General features: G+C 37.4%; 1 protein-coding gene across 3 annotated transcripts in view; it reads left to right on the forward strand.

Annotated features, from left to right (window-relative positions):
* LOC131047116 (probable acylpyruvase FAHD1, mitochondrial) overlaps positions 1 to 21,730 on the forward strand; it is a 296,277-nt gene that overhangs the window by 232,559 nt on the left and 41,988 nt on the right. For all 3 annotated transcript variants that reach the window (XM_057980961.2, XM_057980959.1, XM_057980960.2), the window contains exons 6-7: positions 8,772 to 8,822; positions 8,976 to 9,093. In XM_057980961.2, coding sequence (XP_057836944.1) covers positions 8,772 to 8,822; positions 8,976 to 9,093 — 169 coding nt within the window. The remainder of the gene's footprint in view (positions 1 to 8,771; positions 8,823 to 8,975; positions 9,094 to 21,730) is intronic.

Raw genomic sequence — 21,730 nt, forward strand, 5'->3', positions numbered from 1 at the left:
TGGGAAGGCAAGGAACTAGCAACCCTTGCCTCTCCGGTTGGCATCAACACCAACAATTGGGTGGAACTTATGGCCCTGGTGGAGGGTCTGCATTTATGTAGGAAACTAGGAGTTAAGAACTTGGAAATTGAAGGAGATTCGGCTATAATTGTCAATGCTCTAAGGAAAGGTAGTATGCCTAATTGGAGACTAAATACTTTGCTGTCAAAAGCTCTTGACTTATGCAGAGATTTTGATAGGTTCACAGTCAATCATATTTATAGGGAGGGCAATAAAAGAGCGGATGAGTTGGCCAACTTGGGAGCTGATGGCATCAATCTCCTGTCTGTGCCACCTTAAGGCAACCCCCTCCTTTGTTTTCGTGTCCTAGGTGGTTGTTAGCATGTTTCTCCTTTCATCCCCTTATGTTTCTCTTGCCCAGACTCTGTTTTAACCCCCTTATTTATTCCTCTTCCTGCCCCTTGTATTTACGTATAGATACTCAGACAATCATTCAGTTTAAATATGCCCATATATCTCTTCTCCCAGACTTTAACTCAGGTAGTTAGGCTCAATCCATGGTCGGATATAATCATTAAAACACAAATCTCAATCATAGATTTTATTCCTCTCCTTCATACCCATTTAGTCTTCCATCCTTTAGCCCAAGGGGAGGCCCCTCATCTAATATTTTTGTATACACTTATCCGGGAACTTTCATTATTAGACCCTCACCTTGATTTAGTCATCCATCCTCATATTCAGCCTCTCATTGGCACATATCTATATATATATATATCCTTATATACAGGTTTAATCTCACATTCTTGCGGCCTAGGACCCTTTCATGAATTATCTGGGACAGATAAGCACTCTCAACACATGTATCCTTCTTTCATCGAAATACTGTATTCGGTCTCTAGCTGTTTCCTCACCGATACCTATCTGATATCCATCATGTATCCTTCTTTCATCAAAATACTGTATTCGGTCTCTAATGCTATCATATGAATATCAAAAAATTTCTATGTTTTTTAACTTTTCCCTATTTTTTTAATAGTGGTCCCTTCCCATCCCCTTAAAAATGATTTCCTCCCATCCTCATCCCCGAAATGTGTCCCCTCGTCCCCACTCTACCTTGTCCTCAAAACACGGGGTAACATAGAATATTATGTTTCGATAGTACTCGTTATTAGACTATGCATTAATTGTTTGTGGGTTTTAAGTAGTTATAAGTGCCAATTGGTTGAGGGTTGTGTTCTTCTTGGCAACCATCGATCTTTTAAATAGATTGTGCATCATCAAGGAAGTGTTAATGTGTTATTATGCACAATCGAACACATAATAAAGTACCGAGGTATCTTATCCTCTCTTCAACAAAGTCTCTCAAATGCTATGCTTTGTGATCAAATGAGACAGCTTCAAGGTTCCAAATTGTTAGGTCTTGACTAGTGGATAAGCTCAATGGTTGATGTGATACTGGTGGAATCACAAGGGAACCTATGTTGAATACGTGGACGTTTGAATAATGCTGGAACTTGATCATCTGATATTGCAATGTTGTGATGCTTTCTCTCCTAAACTAACTTGGATTTAAAAAAGGACGAAGGGGGAAGGGTTTAGAGAGTCTAGTCTAATCCTAGGAATGTAAGAAGTGGTGAATGACTTGGTGAGACTCTACTAGACTTTTCTTTGACATCAATGATAACTCCACAAAGGTAGTGCAATCTTCTAAAGTAAATATATGATGTTCAAATTAATACCATCAACATCAATACCATCAAGACAATGTATACCAATGGATGAGCAATAATTGAAGTTAAGTCCGATTCAAATTTCAATTGACCACACAAGGCAAACTTACAATCAGAAAGAAGCTAGTGGTATGGATAAAAAAATTTCACCATTAATCATTCACAATTCCCTTTCATTCATCTAAACAACATGAAAGCAAATAAGAAGTAGAGACCATGTAACATGTTGAATCAACATACAAAATTCACCATAACTTCAAGGAAAAACAATGTATCTTGCAACAAGATGTACTTCTACTCTAACTTCTAATCTACCTACTCTACTAATCTCTAGCTCTTCAACTATTAACCTTTACAAATGAGAGAGCTGAGCCTTATATAGAGGTCTCATTACAATGAATGACTCAGATTGATTCAAGATCAATGGCCAAAATTACAAGATAAAACCCAAATTAGGGTTTGTTACAACCACTATTACATTGACCAATGAGAGATGAGGGTAGGTGAGATAAATAATATTTTATGTAGTGCCATGTGTTACCTATTCCCTCCTTGAATGAATGCTGACTTGGTACCCTTTGATTGAACGAAAGGGTGATTGGGATGCCACCTCAGCTTGACTTGTAGACTTAATCAGTTTTCCTTGAACATTCTTCATGATGTTTGGAATTCCTTGCATTTCATCCTTAGATCCTTCGTTTGAGACCCCTTGATGTAGTTCCTACTTCATAATGTGGGATCCCCTTGTGCTCATATCTTGATTTGTCTTTCCTCACTTTTTCATCATCATGGTGAAGCTTTCTTCATGTTTGAGCTAGTCTTCATTCTTGCTTTTGGAATCTCTTCCCATCCTTGAAATGTTGATCTTCCTGATCGAAATATATCTTTGTCAAGTCTCCTCCTTGCCTTGGGCAATTCTATTTCACATCAAGCAAATGTTGAATCAAACACCTATGAGATAAACCTTGTTTCAACCTTAGTGGGAAATCAATCCTCGTAGGGACAGATCAGTTCCTAAAACATTTGCATTATCTTTGTCCATTTCTTCGCTTGGTGGAAATTTGATGCCCATAAGGACTACTTTGTCATTGATCTTCATTTTAATTGATTTGTCTCTTCCTTCATAATTCTACCCTCAAGTGGAAATCTGACCCTCATCCGGATTGATTGTCTCAACTTGTGATAGGTAATTTGAACGAATAATTTAACTTAGGTTCCAATTAGAAATTTGTAACACCAATTCTGGAAAATGTGAAGTTCTGGATTGAAATCTGGAAAATTTTCCTCAAGAAAACCTGGTCTTCAGACTTAGGAATGGTCTGATTTTGATGCTTAAGTCTGAAAATGTCCTTCCAAACTCAGAAAATGAAGGAAATTGCAATCAAATGTGCTGTCTCAGTTCTGATTTTTGAGTGTAAATGTCTGAAAACACCCCTGTAACTTGCACTTCAATCGCTGGGAGTGATCTTGTTTATGGTGCAATTCATTTTTCTGAAGCGATTTACCCTTGCTTAGTTGGAAATGATTATGTTTTGCCTGAATCTATGGCTGAGAATGACCTTTCAGTCTGAGAATAGTGGCGGATAAAACGTTCTAGTTCTGAAGACACCTCTCTAAACTCAAAAAATGATAGATTTTGATACTTGAAATACGTTTCCAGGTTTGAACTTCTTGGTTTGAAGTCTGAGTATACCTATTTATACTCAGAAAATGACTGATTTTGGATGTCAAAATGTTGTATCGGGTCTGATTTTCTGAGCATGATGTCTGAATATGCCCTCTTAAGTCTGGAAAATGTGAAATCTTGGTGTCCTTTAACACGTCCTGGGTCTGATTTCTCTTTTGTCAGGTCCAAGGACACAATTCCAATGGCTGGGAATGAAGTTTGGACCAGCAAATGTGGACTGAGAACAAGCTAATGCTGTGTCTAGGGTGCTGTAAATAATACTTCAGATCTGAACCAGCAATATCGCCCTCTCAATGGTGCCACAAACTCACCCAACAATGACGCCAAACATGTATTCAGACAAAGTCGCCCCTCTACCAGCAATGACCTCAAATGCAAATGCTCACAAGTCTAACAATGGCGCCCCCAAAATGATATCACCAGCCCTCCAATAATGTTGCCACACACAGCAAATTGCCCTAATCAGCAATGGTGCTGCACATAGCTTGGAAATCCTCTCCAAAAATGGCTCAGCTCCATACTAGGACAAATTTGAATCTTCAGCTAGCAATGACACGCCTCCAATCTGCCTTCAAACTGTCACATCAATGATAATATAATATTATTTGAGTGCTGGCTCGGTCCTTTAATTCTTGTTTTCGCCTTGAAAATACACCACATAAGCAATGTGGGATAAAACTTTACTTCAATCAGCTTGGTGGAAAATCGATTTGCATTGGGATTTGTTGTGTGAATCGCACACCCATCCCCGTCTTGGACAGGGACCCCCCAGTTTGTGCCTTTCTGTCCTTGCGGAAGAGGAAGGGGATATGAAGGGTCAAGTGCCGCTAAAACCAAATTCGGCCTCTAGGGCCATATTGTGAACTTAAAACTCCCCAATTCTCGCAAAGTCGCCTAAATGTGAAGAAAGAGTTAAAGCCTGCAATGACGTTGAAATGCCGATTTTTGCCAAGGTATACAAAGGAGATAAAGAATGCAAAGTGTCAAAAAACTGACAAAACTCCTTCAAATCCTAAAATTCGCACCAAGGGGGGAAATTACATGAGTTTCTAAAAATTGGCAAAATGGGTGAAATCTCCGAAATTCGCTAGTATTGGATAAAATACAATAGGTAAAACTTGACAAACTCCTCCCATTGTCCAAAAATCGCACAATGAGGGACAAGTGATAGTTGAAAAGTTTTTAAAATTTGCAAAACCCCCCTCAAAATGCTGAAAATCGCATTTTAGAGGGTAAAAGTGTGAAAGGGAAAGAAGTTTGCAAAACACTCCAAAATCCTGAAGTTTGCAAGACACTCCAAAATCCCGAAGTTTGCAAAACACCCCAAAATCCCGAAGTTTGCAAAACATTCCAAAATCCCGATGTTTGCAAAACACTCCAAAATGCCGAAGTTTGCAAAAACCCCAAAATCCCGAAATTCACCATAAAGGGGTGAAAATGTCAAAGTTTTTAAAGTTTGCAAAAGTGCCCAAGATCTCGAAATTCACCATAAAGGGGTGAAAATGTCAGTTTAAGTTTGCCAAAGTGCCCAAAATCCCGAAATTCACCATAAAGGGGTGAAAATGTCGAAGTTTTTAAAGTTTGCAAAAGTGCCCAAAATCCCGAAATTCACCATAAAGGGGTGAAAATGTCAAAGTTTTTAAAGTTTGCAAAAGTGCCCAAAATCCTGAAATTCACCATAAAGGGGTGAAAATGTCAGAGTTTTTTAAAGTTTGCAAAAGTGCCCAAATTCTCGAAATTCACCATAAAGGGGTGACAATGTCAGTTTTTAAAACCTTGCAATTGCTCTCAAACCCTTCGAAAATTTGAAAATAAAATAGTAAGGCGTTAACTTAAAGTTTGCGGAAGTGCCATTTAGGCCGAATTTTGAAAACGTCTAAGTATGAACTTTTTTTAAAAACTTTTCAAACGCCCCTCTTGCCCGAAATTGCTAGGAACAATTAAATTCGTGGAAGGAGTAAAAGCGTTAAAACTTGGGAAATTTTCAAATCACCCTCCAGGCGTTAAATTTAATATTTGTTAAATTAATTTTAAAACTTTCAAATTAATTTATTAAAATGGGATTAATGGTTTGCAGGTCGCAGAGAACCAGGCGAAGCCCTGAAAATGCAAATCGAAGAGGAATCGCAACCAAGGCCAAGCGTTGGAAGCTGGAGGAGAAAAGATGCAGTGCAGGATCAAAGTGATGAAGCATTGGGAAGCGTGCCACCCGGGCAACAAGTTAAAGTTCACCACCAAAGACCGAAGAACACTCCGAATGCAACAATCATGCATTCTCAGGCAAAGTACACAGTTGGATTTAACTCTAGAAGTTCAGTTTTTAAAAACTGAAATTGTTTTATTATAAAACTGCCTTTGGGTCCCGCGCAAGATATTTTTGTGGACAGTTATGTCCAACTGCCAAATTGACCGAATTAAAGCCAAATAGTGGCAGGTAGATGGAATTGTGGTTGGTTGGATAACTGAGAATTGATTGGGCATGGGTTAAGGCTGCCAACTTTTGGATGGTAGGTTGCAGTCCTTGGATGCAGTCAATCCTAGCCTCTGATTCAATATTGTAGAAAATATAAAAGGCAGAGGCCTTTCTTTTGTAAAGGGTTAGATGGTTAGATAGTTAGGCAGTTAGAGAGAATTTTGTAGTTGGATTTTAGAGTTGGAATAGGTTAGATTTTAAGCAGTAGCATAGAGATGTTGCAGAAATTGTTGTAATAGGCAGCTGAAATCAATATATAAACATTGATTTGGTGTTTATTGTCTTGTTTTCATCTTGTTTGCATGGTTTCTTTCAGCGTTTTAGATAGATCTTTTTGTTTTGGGTGTGCAGGTATTTGATAGATTCAGGCTCATACCATTGAGGATATACTGATTGTGTATCCTTTTGTATGGTTAACCTGAGCCTTTAATTGTGCTTAGTTCAATTGCAGGTGTCTGTCTGAGCTGCGCCAAAATTGGGTGCTTAGCCGTGCGTCTCCAGTCTGAAAATCTTCCAAGTCCCTTTGAAGACTGCACCATTCCTGCAAGGTTGTGAGCTATTCTGGCCAAGCGGGGATTGGTTATGTTGAATCCGTCTACCCGCATACCAATCTTGTTAGTTTTAGGTCTCCTAAACCCCTTTCCTTTTGCTCTTTATTACATAATTCGAGAATCACAACAGACCAGCTTGTTGCAAATCGTAAGTCCCCTTGTGTTCCCAGCAAAACACATCAAACCACTGAGTGATGCCGCCGTCAAAACCTGACAATTGAAACCTTGAGGTCATCCCCTTGATCAAACGCAAAAACAGCATTAGGGATTTCCTTATCTCAAGAGAGGATAGGATGCTCAGCGAGTACATTCTATTCTGCGTTGGCCGGATGAAGTCGCAAGTTCAGCAATTTTAGACACGTCAACAGTATTCCATATTTGGCATTAAATGCATTACACTTGGTCATTAAATGTTTATAGTAGGGCGAATATAAAATCATTTGGGCACACTTTTCTTTGAATTCAATTGCAGTCACCTGGCACAAAATCAAACTTCATTTGGACAAACAATTTTCATCATTTCATCCACTTTGATCACAAATTTCACTCCAAGGGAAAATTGATGCCTATCTGGACAGTTAAAATTCATCATTTCATGCAAAGGCAACTCCCAATGGAAAAATGTGGTTCATCTGGACTCACAAAATCTCATTAAAACTTTGTCAATTTCATCAACACACCCTCTAGGGGAAATTCAAACTCCATCTGGACAATAAAAGTTCATTAAAATTCATCAATTCATCCCAGTGAAAAAACGCACCTCATCGGGACAACATAATCTTGTCCACACTTCACTTCCTCACACATGTTTTCCAGTTTAGTGGAGATTCGAACCTCATTTGGACACATTATTTCTCTTAACTTAAAAACGTGGGTCATCTGGATTCACCTTCCTTGTACATTTTTCTCAAAAGGGCTTGGTGGAAAAATGACCTCCATTGCGACAATTGCAGTGGAGAATCCATATGCATCAGGATTTTCCCAAAAAGCACATGAAAATTAGTGGAAAAATGCCCTCCATCAGGATAGAGTCTATTTTGCCCTCAAAACTAGGTGGAAAAACGCATCCCATCTGGACAACTTGATTATATGACTTAAATTCATGGGGGAGAAATGTTTCCCATCAGGACTGGCAATTTGCACACTGTAAAAACCAAAACTTGTCAAATTTATCTTTTTGCTCAGTGGAAATTCTATATCCATTGAGACTTTCCACATTTTAACTGGATTTGAGTGGGGGAAAACTGAGGTCCATCGGGACTTTGTGCATATTTGACATAATTTACCCCCTAGGAGTGAAAATAATGACTCCTATATGGACTTTTAGCACCTACGCACAAAAATCACACCAATTTGCAACATTTTTATCATTTTTGCTCACATTTCAATGCAAAATTGAAACTCAGCACTTAGCAAGAATAAATCAAAACTCTGAGGCAACTTGACACTTAGGATCATTTTAACATTTTAACATCTTTTGCATTTTGACATGACACCCTCTAATAAGCAAAGGCTAAAACTAGGAAACTAGGCAAAACGACCACCCTAAGAAGTGAAAAAGTGGGGGTCCCCATTTGCAATGGGGCGATGTCTGAAAACGTCACAACAAGAAAGTAGTATGGCCAAGTCAGATCGAACTTGATCCTTGACTGGCCATTTCTGGTCATCTTCTATAATGATTTCATGAGCGAATAAAGATATATTTTACTCATGTATCTAGTATGCATTGTCATCTCTATTATTAATTCATGTATTCATTTTATTAGCTGGAGCTGTAAGCAATAATATGCATGTAATCGATAAGATCTATATATTTAGGAGGTAGAATTGGAGTGACAATAAGATTGTCTTAAGTTCATCATGATCCATTCATTGGAACTCTTAATACACAAGTCTCATCATCATTTCCATCTGTTAAATATAGCAACTAATGAATTACCTATCAATCTTGAATGTTTCACTAAAAGAGTATAATTAGCTTGTCTTTGTGTGTGTCAATGAAAGAATGTAGAGACCTATTGGTTAAAGGTTTGTGTATGCTGTCTATTTAGAATCAATTTTTAATATTTTAAAATGGGTTATTTGTTTCCTCTTTAATGAAAAACTAAAAATGAAGTAATGGGACATTTTTTTCTTAAAACAATTTTAAGAAGTCTCCAGTGTATGTTCTCTTGTTCCCTTGAAAGTGATTTCCTTGCCACAATTTTGTCAATGTAATGTCAATGATGAATTGTATTCTAGCAAGTTGATGTCTTCTAGACTAGATGAGGTGTATATACATTCCTATATTTTATAGGTTCTTAGATTATTCTTTGGGATTTTGTTAGATATCCAAATCCACAGTTTCAAATCCAGATGACCTAGAGCTATGGTTAAAGGTGAGAATTTCTACTATTCCTCTCACATGTTGTACTTCAATAAAATTTCAAAATAAAGAGCTGATTCTAATGCATTTTTTCTTGCTGATTTATAGATGGTACAGTCAAATAACAAAATTACTTATTATGACTGAGATATTAACTTCTTTTCAGGTGGACGATCAAATTAAACAAAAAGGGTCAACCAAAGACATGATATTCAAAATCCCATATCTCATAAGTCACATAAGCTCAATAATGACTCTTTTTGAAGGAGATGTTATCTTGACTGGTATGTTACTACAATATGACCTTCATTTTACTTGAAACAATTACTGTTCTATAACTTGACTTCTTGCATATAAATGTCTAAAACTATATTATGTTGGCTTACAACCAGTAACTGAGTTTTCCCAGTAACACCCTGGCATTTTGTAAATGAGTTTTTACTACAGTTGATAAAGACCATACACTCCAATGTTTGCATATAGTTATATTAGGTGTTATTCTTTATTGCTTCACATATTTCGCTCAAAGATACCTAATGTGCTCCCCAGATGTATTTGGTTACCATGCACATTAATAGTTTCGTTTTCTTCTTTTGCCACTAGGGACTGAATGCCCACCTAAGAATAAACCAGTAATCAAGCACAATGTCAATGCACATATCAAAAATAGGGTTTTCAATGATTAAATGGGATGATATTTTTTTGATTTTATCAAACAAAGCTAAACAAATTAGTGTCTAAGAAAGAAAATGAATATTCAATGTGAGAGAGAACAATAAATATGCTGTTCAAATTATAAGGTAGTGCATATTGCTTTTATGGCCCAAATAAAAATCAATATTGCAAAAGAACTTCAATTATCTACTTTAATGTTCCTTAATTTATGAAGGATTTTGAATAATGTTTTTTCCTTGTAGTGCAACATCTCGAAGGGCATGATTGCTGTAAAATTATTGGTATGGGAATGAGATCCTAGGCTATGGATGTAAACTAAGATATCAAATCTCCAGACAAATCATTGGGGAACAATGAATAAGTTCAACTACAGTCCTAATAGGAGAGCTGGACACTTTGATTGATTGTTCCCTTTTTGATAATTATGTGATTGGAAATTGAGATTTGAACATGTGTGCTTAAGATCTAGTCTAAATGATATGAAATTGATAACTTTCAACAATAACAGTGAATTACAGAAAAAAAAACTAACACAGTAGCTTAGATCCAGCAAGAGGACACAAAAAGGAACTTGTAATTGCAAACTGAGTGTCAAAATACTTAATTGGTGTGTTGGGCACCCTAGTCTGAGGATGTTTGTTCAACCAAAAGGATGTAATTTTGCAGTCAAGAGGTCCTATAGCCCTATCTCTCCAAAATTCAGCCAAAAAGTGTCACGCATGTGTGTTGGGCACCCTAGTCCAGGGGTTTTCGTCTATTTGAAACTTGGGAATGTTTGTTGTTGTCTGCTTTGCGCACCTGTAACACTCTTTGTTGTCGTATCCGAACTTGCACACACGAAAAATGAGGAAGAAGGGTTGTGCTGTATAGGAGCTTACTTGAGTCAAACCTGTCAATTCTTGTAACATCGGTCGTACCATTCCCGATACATGAATTAAATATATGTTAACATAAGTAGTATACACTACACGTTAACTATAAATTATAAATAAATATCAAATTGTGGTGAGTGCCACCGGTCACACCCCGTCATTGTTTTCGGGCTGGGAATATTATCGGTTACACCCATTAATGTTTACGGGCTGGGTTAAACAAATCACAATATGTTTGTTAATGTGCTGAGTGGTACATAGGGAGAGATGTGTCTTCCCACGTGGGAAGACATCTCTCTTCCCTATGTACCCTCTCATTCACTTAGATATATAACATGCATACGATGGGGAGGAGGACAATAGTGAAAATTAATAAGTGTTGTGCTTCCTTCATTCACACAACTGCAGTTCAAATTTAAATTCCAGACTACATCTTTATCTTTTCTATCCTCTTGATCACAAAATTTATATAAACTTAACATGGTATCAGAGCCAAGTTAAGGAAGATCAAATTAAATTTTGTAACGATCTTATAGACTTTCACCCGGCCCTTAGTAGATCACATTCCTATAATCCTAATGGCAACCGGAGTTAGGTTTGAAGATCGATTAGATGGAGCATCAAATTTTGTATCTTGGAAATTCATGAATATGCTTGTTTTGAAAGAAAATAAAATTGACTCCCATGTCAAAAGTGAAAGTCCTGAACCCGCTGATGATACAGAGAAAATTCAGTGGAGCAAGGACAGTGAGAAGGCTCTCCAGATAATTGTGGATTTAGTGAGAGACCACATTTTGCCAGTTATCTCTAAATATGAGACGGCTTTTCAGATGTTCAAAGCCCTAGCTGACATTTATGAAATCAACAACACTAGCAGGGCTCTCACCTTAAAGAATCAACTACACCATTTAAAGATGAATAAAGGAGAGATAGTTACATCCTATTTCTTGAGGATCACTGAGCTTAGGGATTAACTATCCACTATTGGACATCTAGTAGACAACAAAGAACTTGCTATGATGGCCCTAAATGGACTTCCTACCTCATGGGAATCGTTCATTCAAGGAATCAATGCTCGTTCTAAATTTCCTAAATTTGATAGATTGAAGAAGAACTTTAAGAGAAAGAGGGACAACAACTCAAATGGAAAGAGGTCTTCAAAGAAGAAGAGAGACATTTCTGAAGTACAATGTTTCAGATGTGACCAATATGGGCACTATGCAATGAAGTGTCCAGATAGGATCCAACAACATGCTTCAATGGTAGAAATTAAGAAAGGGAGTGATTCCGAGAAACTAGTCTTCTAGTCAACCTTCTCTAGTCAAGTCACCTCCAGTTCCAACACATGGGTGATTGACAGCGGAGAATCTCGACACATCACTGGATTTCGTGAGCACCTAGATACACTTGTGGAAAATTCTAATGAAGAAGTGACAATTGGTGATTACTCAAATTATCCAGTCATGGGAATAGGAACTTGCAATATCAACCTAAAGTAAGGCATATCCCTACAGCGGGATGGAGTTCTATTTGTACCTGGTATAAAGAGAAACCTTGTCTCAGTTTCTGCACTTGAAGATAAGGGTTACATATTAACCTTTATGGAAGGAAAGGTACTTGCTTGGCCAAAGAACTCCACCATCAAGAAAGTCCACACCATTGGAGTAAGACAAGGGAGTCTCTACAGACTTTGCACCACTCCACCTCAAGCCTTGATTCATGAAACTCTAGATTCAAATGAACTTTGGCACAGAAGATTAGGGCACCTTCATATCCATGCCCTACCTAAGATAAACAAGATGGTGATTGGCTTACCCAAGCTAAGTCAAAATTCTGTAGGAGCCTGCAAGGGGTGTGCCTTGGAAAAGAATACTAAAGGGTCTTTCAATTCTAGCAACAGTAAATCCAAAAATGTATTAGAATTAGTTCATTTTGTTTTATGTGAACCCATGTTTGTACCCTCCTTAGGGTTTTTTTTATATTATGTAATATTTGTAGACGATTATTCTAGGAAGACTTGGATATATTTTCTGAGGTACAAAGAGTCTGAAGAAATTCTTTCTAAATTTAAGGAATTCAAAGCTCTTTCAGAAAACATGACAGGTAAGAAAATCATAACCTTAAGAACAGATAATGGGGGCGAATACACTTCTGATATGTTTAAAGATTATTGTATAAATGTTGGGATTAAGAGGGAGTTAACTGTACCTTATAACCCACAACAAAATGGGGTAGCTGAAAGAAAGAATAGGAATATAGTAGAAGCTGCTAGGGCTATGTTGTTTAACCAATATATAGAAACCTCATTTTGGGCTGAAGCATCTAGGACAGCTGTGTACATTCAAAATAGATGTCCTCATTCTCTTCTTGATAATAAAACCCCTGAAGAAGCGTTTACTGGAAACAAACCTGACATAAGTCATCTCCGGATCTTTGGGTGTGCGGTCTATATTCATGTCCCCAAAGAAAAGAGATCAAAGTTATAAACTTCAAGAAAGGAAGGGGTATTTGTTGGGTACAGTGAAACCTCTAAGGTTTACAGAGTATACATACCTGGTCAAAGGCAAATTGAACTAAGCAGAGATGTCATCTTTGAAGAAGACATAGCATTCAGGAGGTCGCAAAGCTCTAATGAATTAGAACACCAAGATCCTCCTACAAGCATGGATGAGGATTCCACCCTTGAGATTCAGAGGGAGACCCCTGAAAATGTTGGGCATGAAGTTCAAAACTTACCTTTAGAAGAACATTATCCCAAAACTAGGAGGAGACCACTTTGGGCTAAAAGATGCTTCAAGAAGCCGAAAATTATGCTGTTCCAAAGGGGACCTTTAGAGAAAGTAAGATACCTAACCTATTTTCCAGTTATACTACCTTGATGAGTGAGATCATTGATGCAAAACCTTCCTGTGTAGGAGATGCTCTCAAGCATCAAGTTTGGAAAGATGCTATGTTAGAAGAGTATCAGTCAATTCTGAAAAATGATGTCTGGGATATTGTGTCTAGGCCTAAAATCAAATCTGTGGATCTTCTAAATGGCTCTTCAAAATCAAACATGTAGTAGATGGCAGCATTGAGAAACACAACGCAAGGTTTGTTGCCAGAGGTTTCTCATAGAAAGAAGGTATTGACTATGAAGAGACATTTGCTCTTGTTGCCAAATACACTTCTGTCCGAGCAATTTTGGCTATTGCAGCATCTAAACAATGGAAAGTCCATCAAATATATGTTAAGACTGCTTTTCTGAATGTTAAGATTGAAGAAGTTTATTTGGAGCAACCTGAAGGTTTTGTGATTCATAAGGCTGAATTACATGTTTAAAGATTAAAGAAAGCTCTATATGGATTGAAACAGGCCCTCAGAGCATGGTATGAAAGAATTGATCACTATCTCTTGGAATTAGGGTTTTCCAAGGATGAAGCAGATCCAAATCTCTACTACAAGGTAATCAATGGTGAATTATTAATTCTTATTCTTTGTGTTGATGATCAACTAATCACAGGAGAGGGTAATTGTATTTCTCGATGTAAGAAAGAATTAGCCTCTGAGTTTGATATGAAAGGTTTAGGAATTCTTCACTACTTCCTTGGATTGGAAGTTTGGCAGCAGGCAGATAGTATAATCCTTAATCAAGGAAAATACACCATTGATATACTCGAGATTTGAAATGATGGATTGTAGATCCATGACAACACCTATGGAGACAAATCTGCTTAAGCTAAAGGAAGCAGCTGCAGAATCAGAGTTTGCAGATCCTACCCTCTACAGACAGATTATTGAATCTCTGATGTATTTGGTAAACACAAGCCCTGATATATGTTATGTTGTTAATGCACTAAGTCAGTTCATGTGTGAACCTAGGGAAATACATCTTGTTGCTGCAAAACATATTCTGATATATCTTCGAGGAACTATTGGTTTTGGTCTTAAATATAAACATGTAGACCTTGACCTACATGGATTCACTGATTCTGATTGGGCTAGAAGCGTAATTGACAGGAAAAGCACATCAGGATGTTTCTTCAGTTTAGGATCAGGAATGATCTCATGGATATGTAGAAAACAGGCTTCAGTTGCTCAGAGTTCTACAGAAGCTGAATACATTGCATCCTCCATGGGAGCAAGAGATGCAGTATGGCTCCGGAAATTGCTTGTAGGACTGTTTGGTCAGCCCTTAAATCCTAGTGGCATCTATTGTGACAATCAGAGTTGCATCAAGCTTTCAATGAATCCAGTATTTCATGACAGGTCTAAACACATTGAGATTTCTTATTACTATGTTCGAGATATGGTGGAAAGGAATGTGATCCGACTGAATTATATTAGTACAGGTGATCAGATTGCAGACATTCTTATCAAGCCTCTCTCCAGGATCAAGATTGAACACTTTAGAGATAAACTTGGTATGGTTGAAAATATTATTTAATTGTGAGATAGAGTCTCATTTATTCTGATATACTAATATATTTAAAGATGTTTAATGTGTAAACTCTTTTATTTGTCATGTGTGTGACTCCATGACTTCATGGGCCCTCTGTGAACATTATTGAAGGGTGACGACTTTTCAATAATGAACACTTGTTTCAAATTGATATTGTAAGGTGACGATTTTACAATTATCAATTTATCTATCTTGATGGATATCATGTGACTTGATATCTGTGGACATGTCATGATAGTATATATATCTCTAAAGACATTATGGTAGATATCAGTTGGTCGATATCATTAAATAAACCATAATTATGATAGAGATATTCATGGTGAATATTATGAACATAATATTCGTGGACATGCCATGAATCATTATTAGTATGGTAGGCATCATGTGACTTGATGCCAGTGCACATACCTTACTTGATAACTATGAGTTATGGTGAGTATCATGAGACTTGATATTCGTTGTTGAACCATATCTATCAATATCACTATGGTGTGATATCTCTTCTCTTCACAATCAATGAATGAATTGTGATGTTTTATCTAACATGAAATGTGTCCTCTCTAGTTAAGAGGGAGTGTTAATTCTTGTCACATCGGTCGTACCATTTCCGATACATGAATTAAATATATGTTAACATAAGTAGTATACATGCTAACTATAAATTATAAATAAATATCAAATTGTGGTGAGTGCCACCGGTCACACCCCGTCATTGTTATCGGGCTGGGAATATTATCGGTTACACCCATTAATGTTTACGGGCTGGGTTAAACAAATCACGATATGTTTGTTAATGTGCTGAGTGGTATGTAGGGAGAGATGTGTCTTCCCACGTGGGAAGACATATCTCTTCCCTACGCACCCTCTCATTCACTTAGAGATATAACATGCATACGATGGGGAGGAGGACAATAGCGAAAATTAATAAGTGTTGTGCTTCCTTCATTCACACAACTGCAGTTCAAATTTAAATTCCAGACTACATCTTTATCTTTTCTATCCTCTTGATCACAAAATTTATATAAACTTAGCAAAACCTCGTGTCGGTGTTCCCATCTCAACTACAATAATGATTGATCAACAGAGAGCTTGTCCTTAGAAGGACAAAGGCTAAAACAATAATGGAAATGCTTGGATTGACAAATATTATCTTAGATATGAAACCCTTGGCTTGAAGTCTCAAATAAGGCTTGATGTTGCTTGAAATATGTTAATCAGTGTTCCATGGAAACATGTTTCCCTCCTCCAGGCCCAAGCCCCCTCGTCCCCGAAACTTTTTCTCTTTGTCCCCCCGTCCCCGAAGCCCGTTCCCCCATCTCCCCATCCCCAACGGTTGTGGAACATTGATGTTAATGCATGCCTATATCATGGAGAAACACATTATGATTGCTGAAACAAAGATGTATGCTTGAATGCTTGACTCCGTGACTCTAGATATATGCTCAATTGACTCAAATATGGTTGATTGGATTGCTCATAGGATATGATAGTTGATAGATGTTTGAAATGAGAGAGGGAATTGTATCTATATGCAACTTACACCTGTTTGGAATTAATTTTTGAGAAGGCCAACATCGGAGGGTAGTTTCCCTCTAATTGAGAAATGCATTGTGCTTATTGTTTTATCTTTCAAACTTTGCATTTTGCTAACTATGAACTTGATTGATACTTGTACTTCACAATGTTTCCTTGTCTTTTTTAGGTACATTGTGGGGAGTGAGACTTTGGATGCTGAGAAAACGACATTGTTGAGTGGATGATATCATCATTCAAGGAAGAGATTGCAATGATAAAGCAAAGAATGCATAGGCACATGAATGTAATGATGGATATTTGGCTACGTGTCAAGATAACCTTGAGAACTAATATGAAGAAATGAAAGAGAAATAGCCTAAATTTGGCGCTATCTAGAAAAATTTCTCCCCAGGGGTGAAAATGCGCTCCAGATCAAGGAATTTAGTTTTGATGAATTTTGGCCAAGTCTGGAAGCAAGTATTGTCTATTTTAGGATTTTATCCTTTAGACTTAGAAAAGAAGTCAATAATTTGGGGCATAGTGAAATTTGAGCTAAGTGTTGAAAATGAAATCCTTCAAGGAAGCTACTAGTGAAATTTGAGCATTTTCTGAGAACTTACTATTGTTAGTAAGTTTCAGTGCGGCCCCAATTGGCCTAATTTTGAATTTGGACAAACTATTTTTAGCAGTGTTTTTTAAGTCTATTTCTAGTAAGTTTCATTGTGTCCTCGTTTGCCCTAATTTTGTGCTCGAAAGAACTTACTATTTTTTGTAAGTTTATTTTTGGAAGGTCTATCCTTGGCAACAGGCAAAGCACTAACTGCAGAATGATCTAGAACATATAGTTCTAAATTTAGAAAAGCAAATGAGCAAGTAGGTGATCAAATTTTGACTATCTAGAAATCCTCCTCGAAAAGACTGAGCATGAAGAATCTATTCTTGGGCACAAATTCCTAGGCAGGGAGGAATTTTCCAAAATTCCAAAAATTCTTCTCTGAGGAATTTTCAAAAAATACACAACTCCTTTGAGGAATTTTCGAAAATCCTTATCTACCACTCAAACCTCTTTGGGCACAAATTCCTAGTCAGGGAGGAATTTTCCAAAATTCCAAAAATCCTTCTCTGTTTCCAGAATGCCCCCAAGCATGCCAATCTTCTTAGAAATTGCGAAAAATGGCTAAGAATGAAAGAAATCCTCCTTCCAACTCTAAGTACGCCCAAGCATTCTTGAAGGCATGGAAACTGAAATTTTACTTAGTGTTGGAGAATTCCTCGTATCCCTCTATATGTGCCCAAGCATTCTCAAGGTATGGATACTTAGAAGTGTGGCTAAGTGTTGGAGAAATTCCTTCTCCAAGCTTCTAGTGTGCCTAGCTTCCTGAAGTCATGGAATGAACAAAATTTGGCCAAGTATGAAAAATTTCCTCCTATCCTTCTAGGATGCACTCAAGTACTCAAGGCATGGAAATTTGGCTAAGGCATTGAAAACCCCTTCCACCTAGTCTCATATGCGCCCAAGGTGGAGAAATGACGAGAGGGATAAAATTTAATGCTTAAGGTAATTTCTTTGATATGCATTTGGCAAGTCAAAGGACGAAAAGGGGGCATCAAAGATTCATCTCTCTAGTTCAAGGTCGTCATTACAAGGAAGTTTTAAAAGCATAAAGGATTAATAGTTCCAGAGAACACTAGTTCAAAGACCTTAAGGTTCAAGCAAGTACAAATGAGAACAATTTACAACTATCTTGAGTTTCCTTTGGAAATCCAGGATCCCAATCAGGAAGAAACAATAAGGAAGAATTCCAGTTGCAAACGTCAAGGAGGACATTCAAACTCCAAACATCCAATTCAAGGCACTCAATGTTCAAGACATAGATTAGGGTTCAAGTGCAAATGTAGAAGGAAGAATTTCCTCTGTAAATTTAAAATCAAAACTCAGAAGGAAAAGACTCAAGGAATGATGGTAGTTGTCAACATGGAAAGATATTTCAAGAAGGTGAATTCCCAAACCCAAGTACATCGAAAGGAGAAAACGATCAAGGAAGGAAAATTCCAAAGGAGTAGATCAAAGTTATAACCTTGGTCCAAATGATGCAATTTGGGAATACATCACAATCAGTCAAAATGAAAAATTCCTCATGATGAGTCACTGAGTCCACACGGCACCCAACATGCCATGAGAAAGGTACTTTGCATGGAGGTATGTCACAATCATTCTTCACTAAAACAAAGTTGAAAACAATTTTCTTGAATGCTATTGAGGCATTTATCACTTCAAATTAAATTTGGCAAAGGTGATATGCCATGATGTTAAGCCTTGCAAATAGTGTCTATTAGATGTCACACATCTTAAGGGTTTTTTAGCTCTTGTGTCCTATGTCTAGACTAAGACAAAGAAAGTGAGGTTGATAGTTGGATCAATATCTTCTTAGGTTAGAGTTGATCCTTTAGATGAGGCTAAGCCATTGTAATGTGTGCTTTTGGGGTTTACCCTAAATTTGGCCCTAGAATCACAAGTTCAATAAAAATAAGTTTTGTAATATAGTTAGGGATATAACTTTACTCAAAAATGTTTAAGTAGGATAGATTTTGGTTGAGATCCTACAATCATGTTAGCAATTATAAAAATAAAATAAAAAAATTCATAGAATTAATCATTTCTCCTAGGATTAAAGAATTAGACAACATATGGTCATAACCATCTCAATTTAAATAAATCAAGCAATAACTATAATTCATCATTGGAGTTCAACCATAATAGGGCTTGGATAAGGAGACATGATAGGGTGCTCGAAGCAATCTTCAACTAAGCCCGAGTGCTCCCCAAAATTGCGCCACTAATGAGGGAGTTAACCAAACTCATAGAAGCCAATATCATCTTCCCTATCAAACACTCCTCTTTGGTGTCTAAACTTGTCCCTGCAAGAAAAAAGAATGGGGAAATCAAACTATGTGTAGACTTTAGGGACCTATTGTGATGTAATCACACATTGCCCCATTGCAAATGGGGACCCTCTTGTTTTCACTTTTTAGGGTAGTGTTTTGGTGTCTTAGGGTTTTGTCTCCAGTTTCTTGCCTCTGCAAATGAGTCAAGTTTTTCGAAATTTGGAGTCATCAAAATCAATAAGGAGTGGTCAAAAGGGTGTTCTGATGCTATGGATGTGCTCAGAGAGGTCGAAGGAGTTAAATCGCAATTTTCTGGGATCAATTCTGACAACTTTCTATTTTTAGGAAATTTGCTTTTTCTCTGCTTTTTCTTAATTTAGAAATTTTTGTTTTTGGCATTTTGGGGCCAATCCGGGAACTTGTTTTTTTGTTTTTCTTTTTTCTAGAAATAGAAAGTTGCTTTTTTGCTTTTTCTAGGATCTTGGGTTGTTTTAGAGTCAAATGAAATGTCAGGCCAAGGGAGTTCATGGTTAGGAATGTTGATGAAAGATCACAAGAAAATGGCCAAGTCTAGAGCTTGGATCAAGAAATTCCTTGTTCAATCATCAAGATCGTCCATGCTTGGTGAAAATTTCTTGATGGCATTGAAGTCCGCCCAAGGCATGAGGAAGAAATTCCTTGATCAAAGACCAAGTCCGCTCAAGGAGAGGATAAGAAAATTGGCTAAGGGTTGATACCTTAGAGAAAAATTCAAAATTTTTGGCTAAGAATTGGTGGATTAAAGAAAAAGAGTTAAAATGAAGCATGAAGTTTGCCAAACTCACATGAAGCCTACCTTGGGAATTAAGGAAAATTCCTTAGCCAACCATGAAGTCTGCCCTCTAGACATGGAGAATTTCTTAGCCAACCACCAAGTCTGCCCAAGCCTTAGGGAAATTTCCTTGTTCCTATTGCAAGTTCGCCCTTTGAAGACATAGAGAATTCCCAATCAAGGAGGAAGTCCACCCAAGGAGAAGGTAAAGAATTTGGTTAAGTATGGCAACTTAGAGAAAATTTCAAATCAAGAGGAAAGTTTGCTTTGGAATGTTTGGTGTAAATCCTTTTGCTAACACCAAGTCTGCCCCAAGCCTATGGGAAAATTCTCAACCCAACAAGAAGTCCACCCTAGGCAAAGTGAGAAGTTTCCTTGTTTCATGATCAAGTCCGCCTTAGGAATGAGAAAAAATCCTCAAGACCACATGAAGTCCATTCCCTAGGTGGGGTGAGAAATCTGGCTAAGTATGGAAAACTCCCAACCAAGAAGAAAGTCTGCCCAAGGAAGATGAGAAAATAAATTCGCCTAAGTGTTGAAAGAAAAGTGAAGATGAGTTGAAAAGAAGAATTGGAAAATTTTGGCTAAGTGTTGGATGTGAGAAAAACAAGATGTAATTCGCCATAAGGGAAAGCTTCTAGAAGAGAGCAAAAAGAGATTGCCTTTGACGTAATAAAGAAAAAAAGAAAGAAAGGGAAGGTTCAACTTGGTGTTCAAAACAAGACTGGATTCGTTTCCAATATAACATTCAGAAACAAAAAAACAAGTAAAGAAAGAGTTCAACTTCTCTATAAAGATAAACATTGGCATTCATTCAACTCACAAGTTGCTTCTCAAGGTTGAAAGTTAAAGCTTAGGAAAGAATTTCTTTCAAACTTCAAGACAAATTTCGAAGTAAATTGTAGGTACAAGACAACTTCCAAGAGCATTTCAAAGCCAATTTCCACGCTTGGAGACAAATTTGAAAGTGATCCCTTAAGCAATGTAGAGGATGCACATGTAGAGGATGCACGCGTGGCCGAGAGTGCAAGGAAAGCACCAGAACATAGCGGTTGGAACAATCCACCCAGGTTGTTGGGGATGCTTGAAGTGGACGTGTAGAGGACACATGTGTGGCCAAGAGTGTAGGAAAGCATTTGAACGTAGCAGTTGGAAGAGACCACACACGTTCGACACTTAAGGGAATAAGAAGAAGAGGAACCAATTTGCACTGTATGGGGAACTTGCCCTCGCCGAAGGTAACCAAAGTGTAGAAGATGCAAAAGGTGGACGTGTAGTGTAATGTCCCCCCTTTGAAATAGAATTTAATAATAAATAATAAAAATAAAATTAAAATATTAAAAATTAAATTATAATATAAAGAATATAATTAATTAAAATTTAATTAAGTTAATGAATGGTTAAAAGACATGGAAGGAAAAGTTGTGACTCCCTCAACAATAAGATATAAAAGGGAGAAGAGAACCTCATTTGGGAGGGGGATAACTTGGAAATCAGAAGTGCAGATCTGATTTAAATAAGAAGTGCAGGTCTGATTGTGAAAGGTTGTGTCCCTTTCAAAGGGCAGAAATAATGAAGAGTTGCACACTTTCAAAGGGTGTTAATGGTGAAAGGGTGTGTCCCTTGCCAAAGGGCATACATGATGAAGAGGTATGACCTCTCCCTCACATTGAGAGATATAAAGAAAAAGGGGGGATAGTGCTAACAGGGATAGCCAC

The sequence above is a fragment of the Cryptomeria japonica genome, chromosome 2, assembly GCF_030272615.1.
Source record: "Cryptomeria japonica chromosome 2, Sugi_1.0, whole genome shotgun sequence".
Taxonomy (NCBI): Eukaryota; Viridiplantae; Streptophyta; class Pinopsida; order Cupressales; family Cupressaceae; genus Cryptomeria; species Cryptomeria japonica.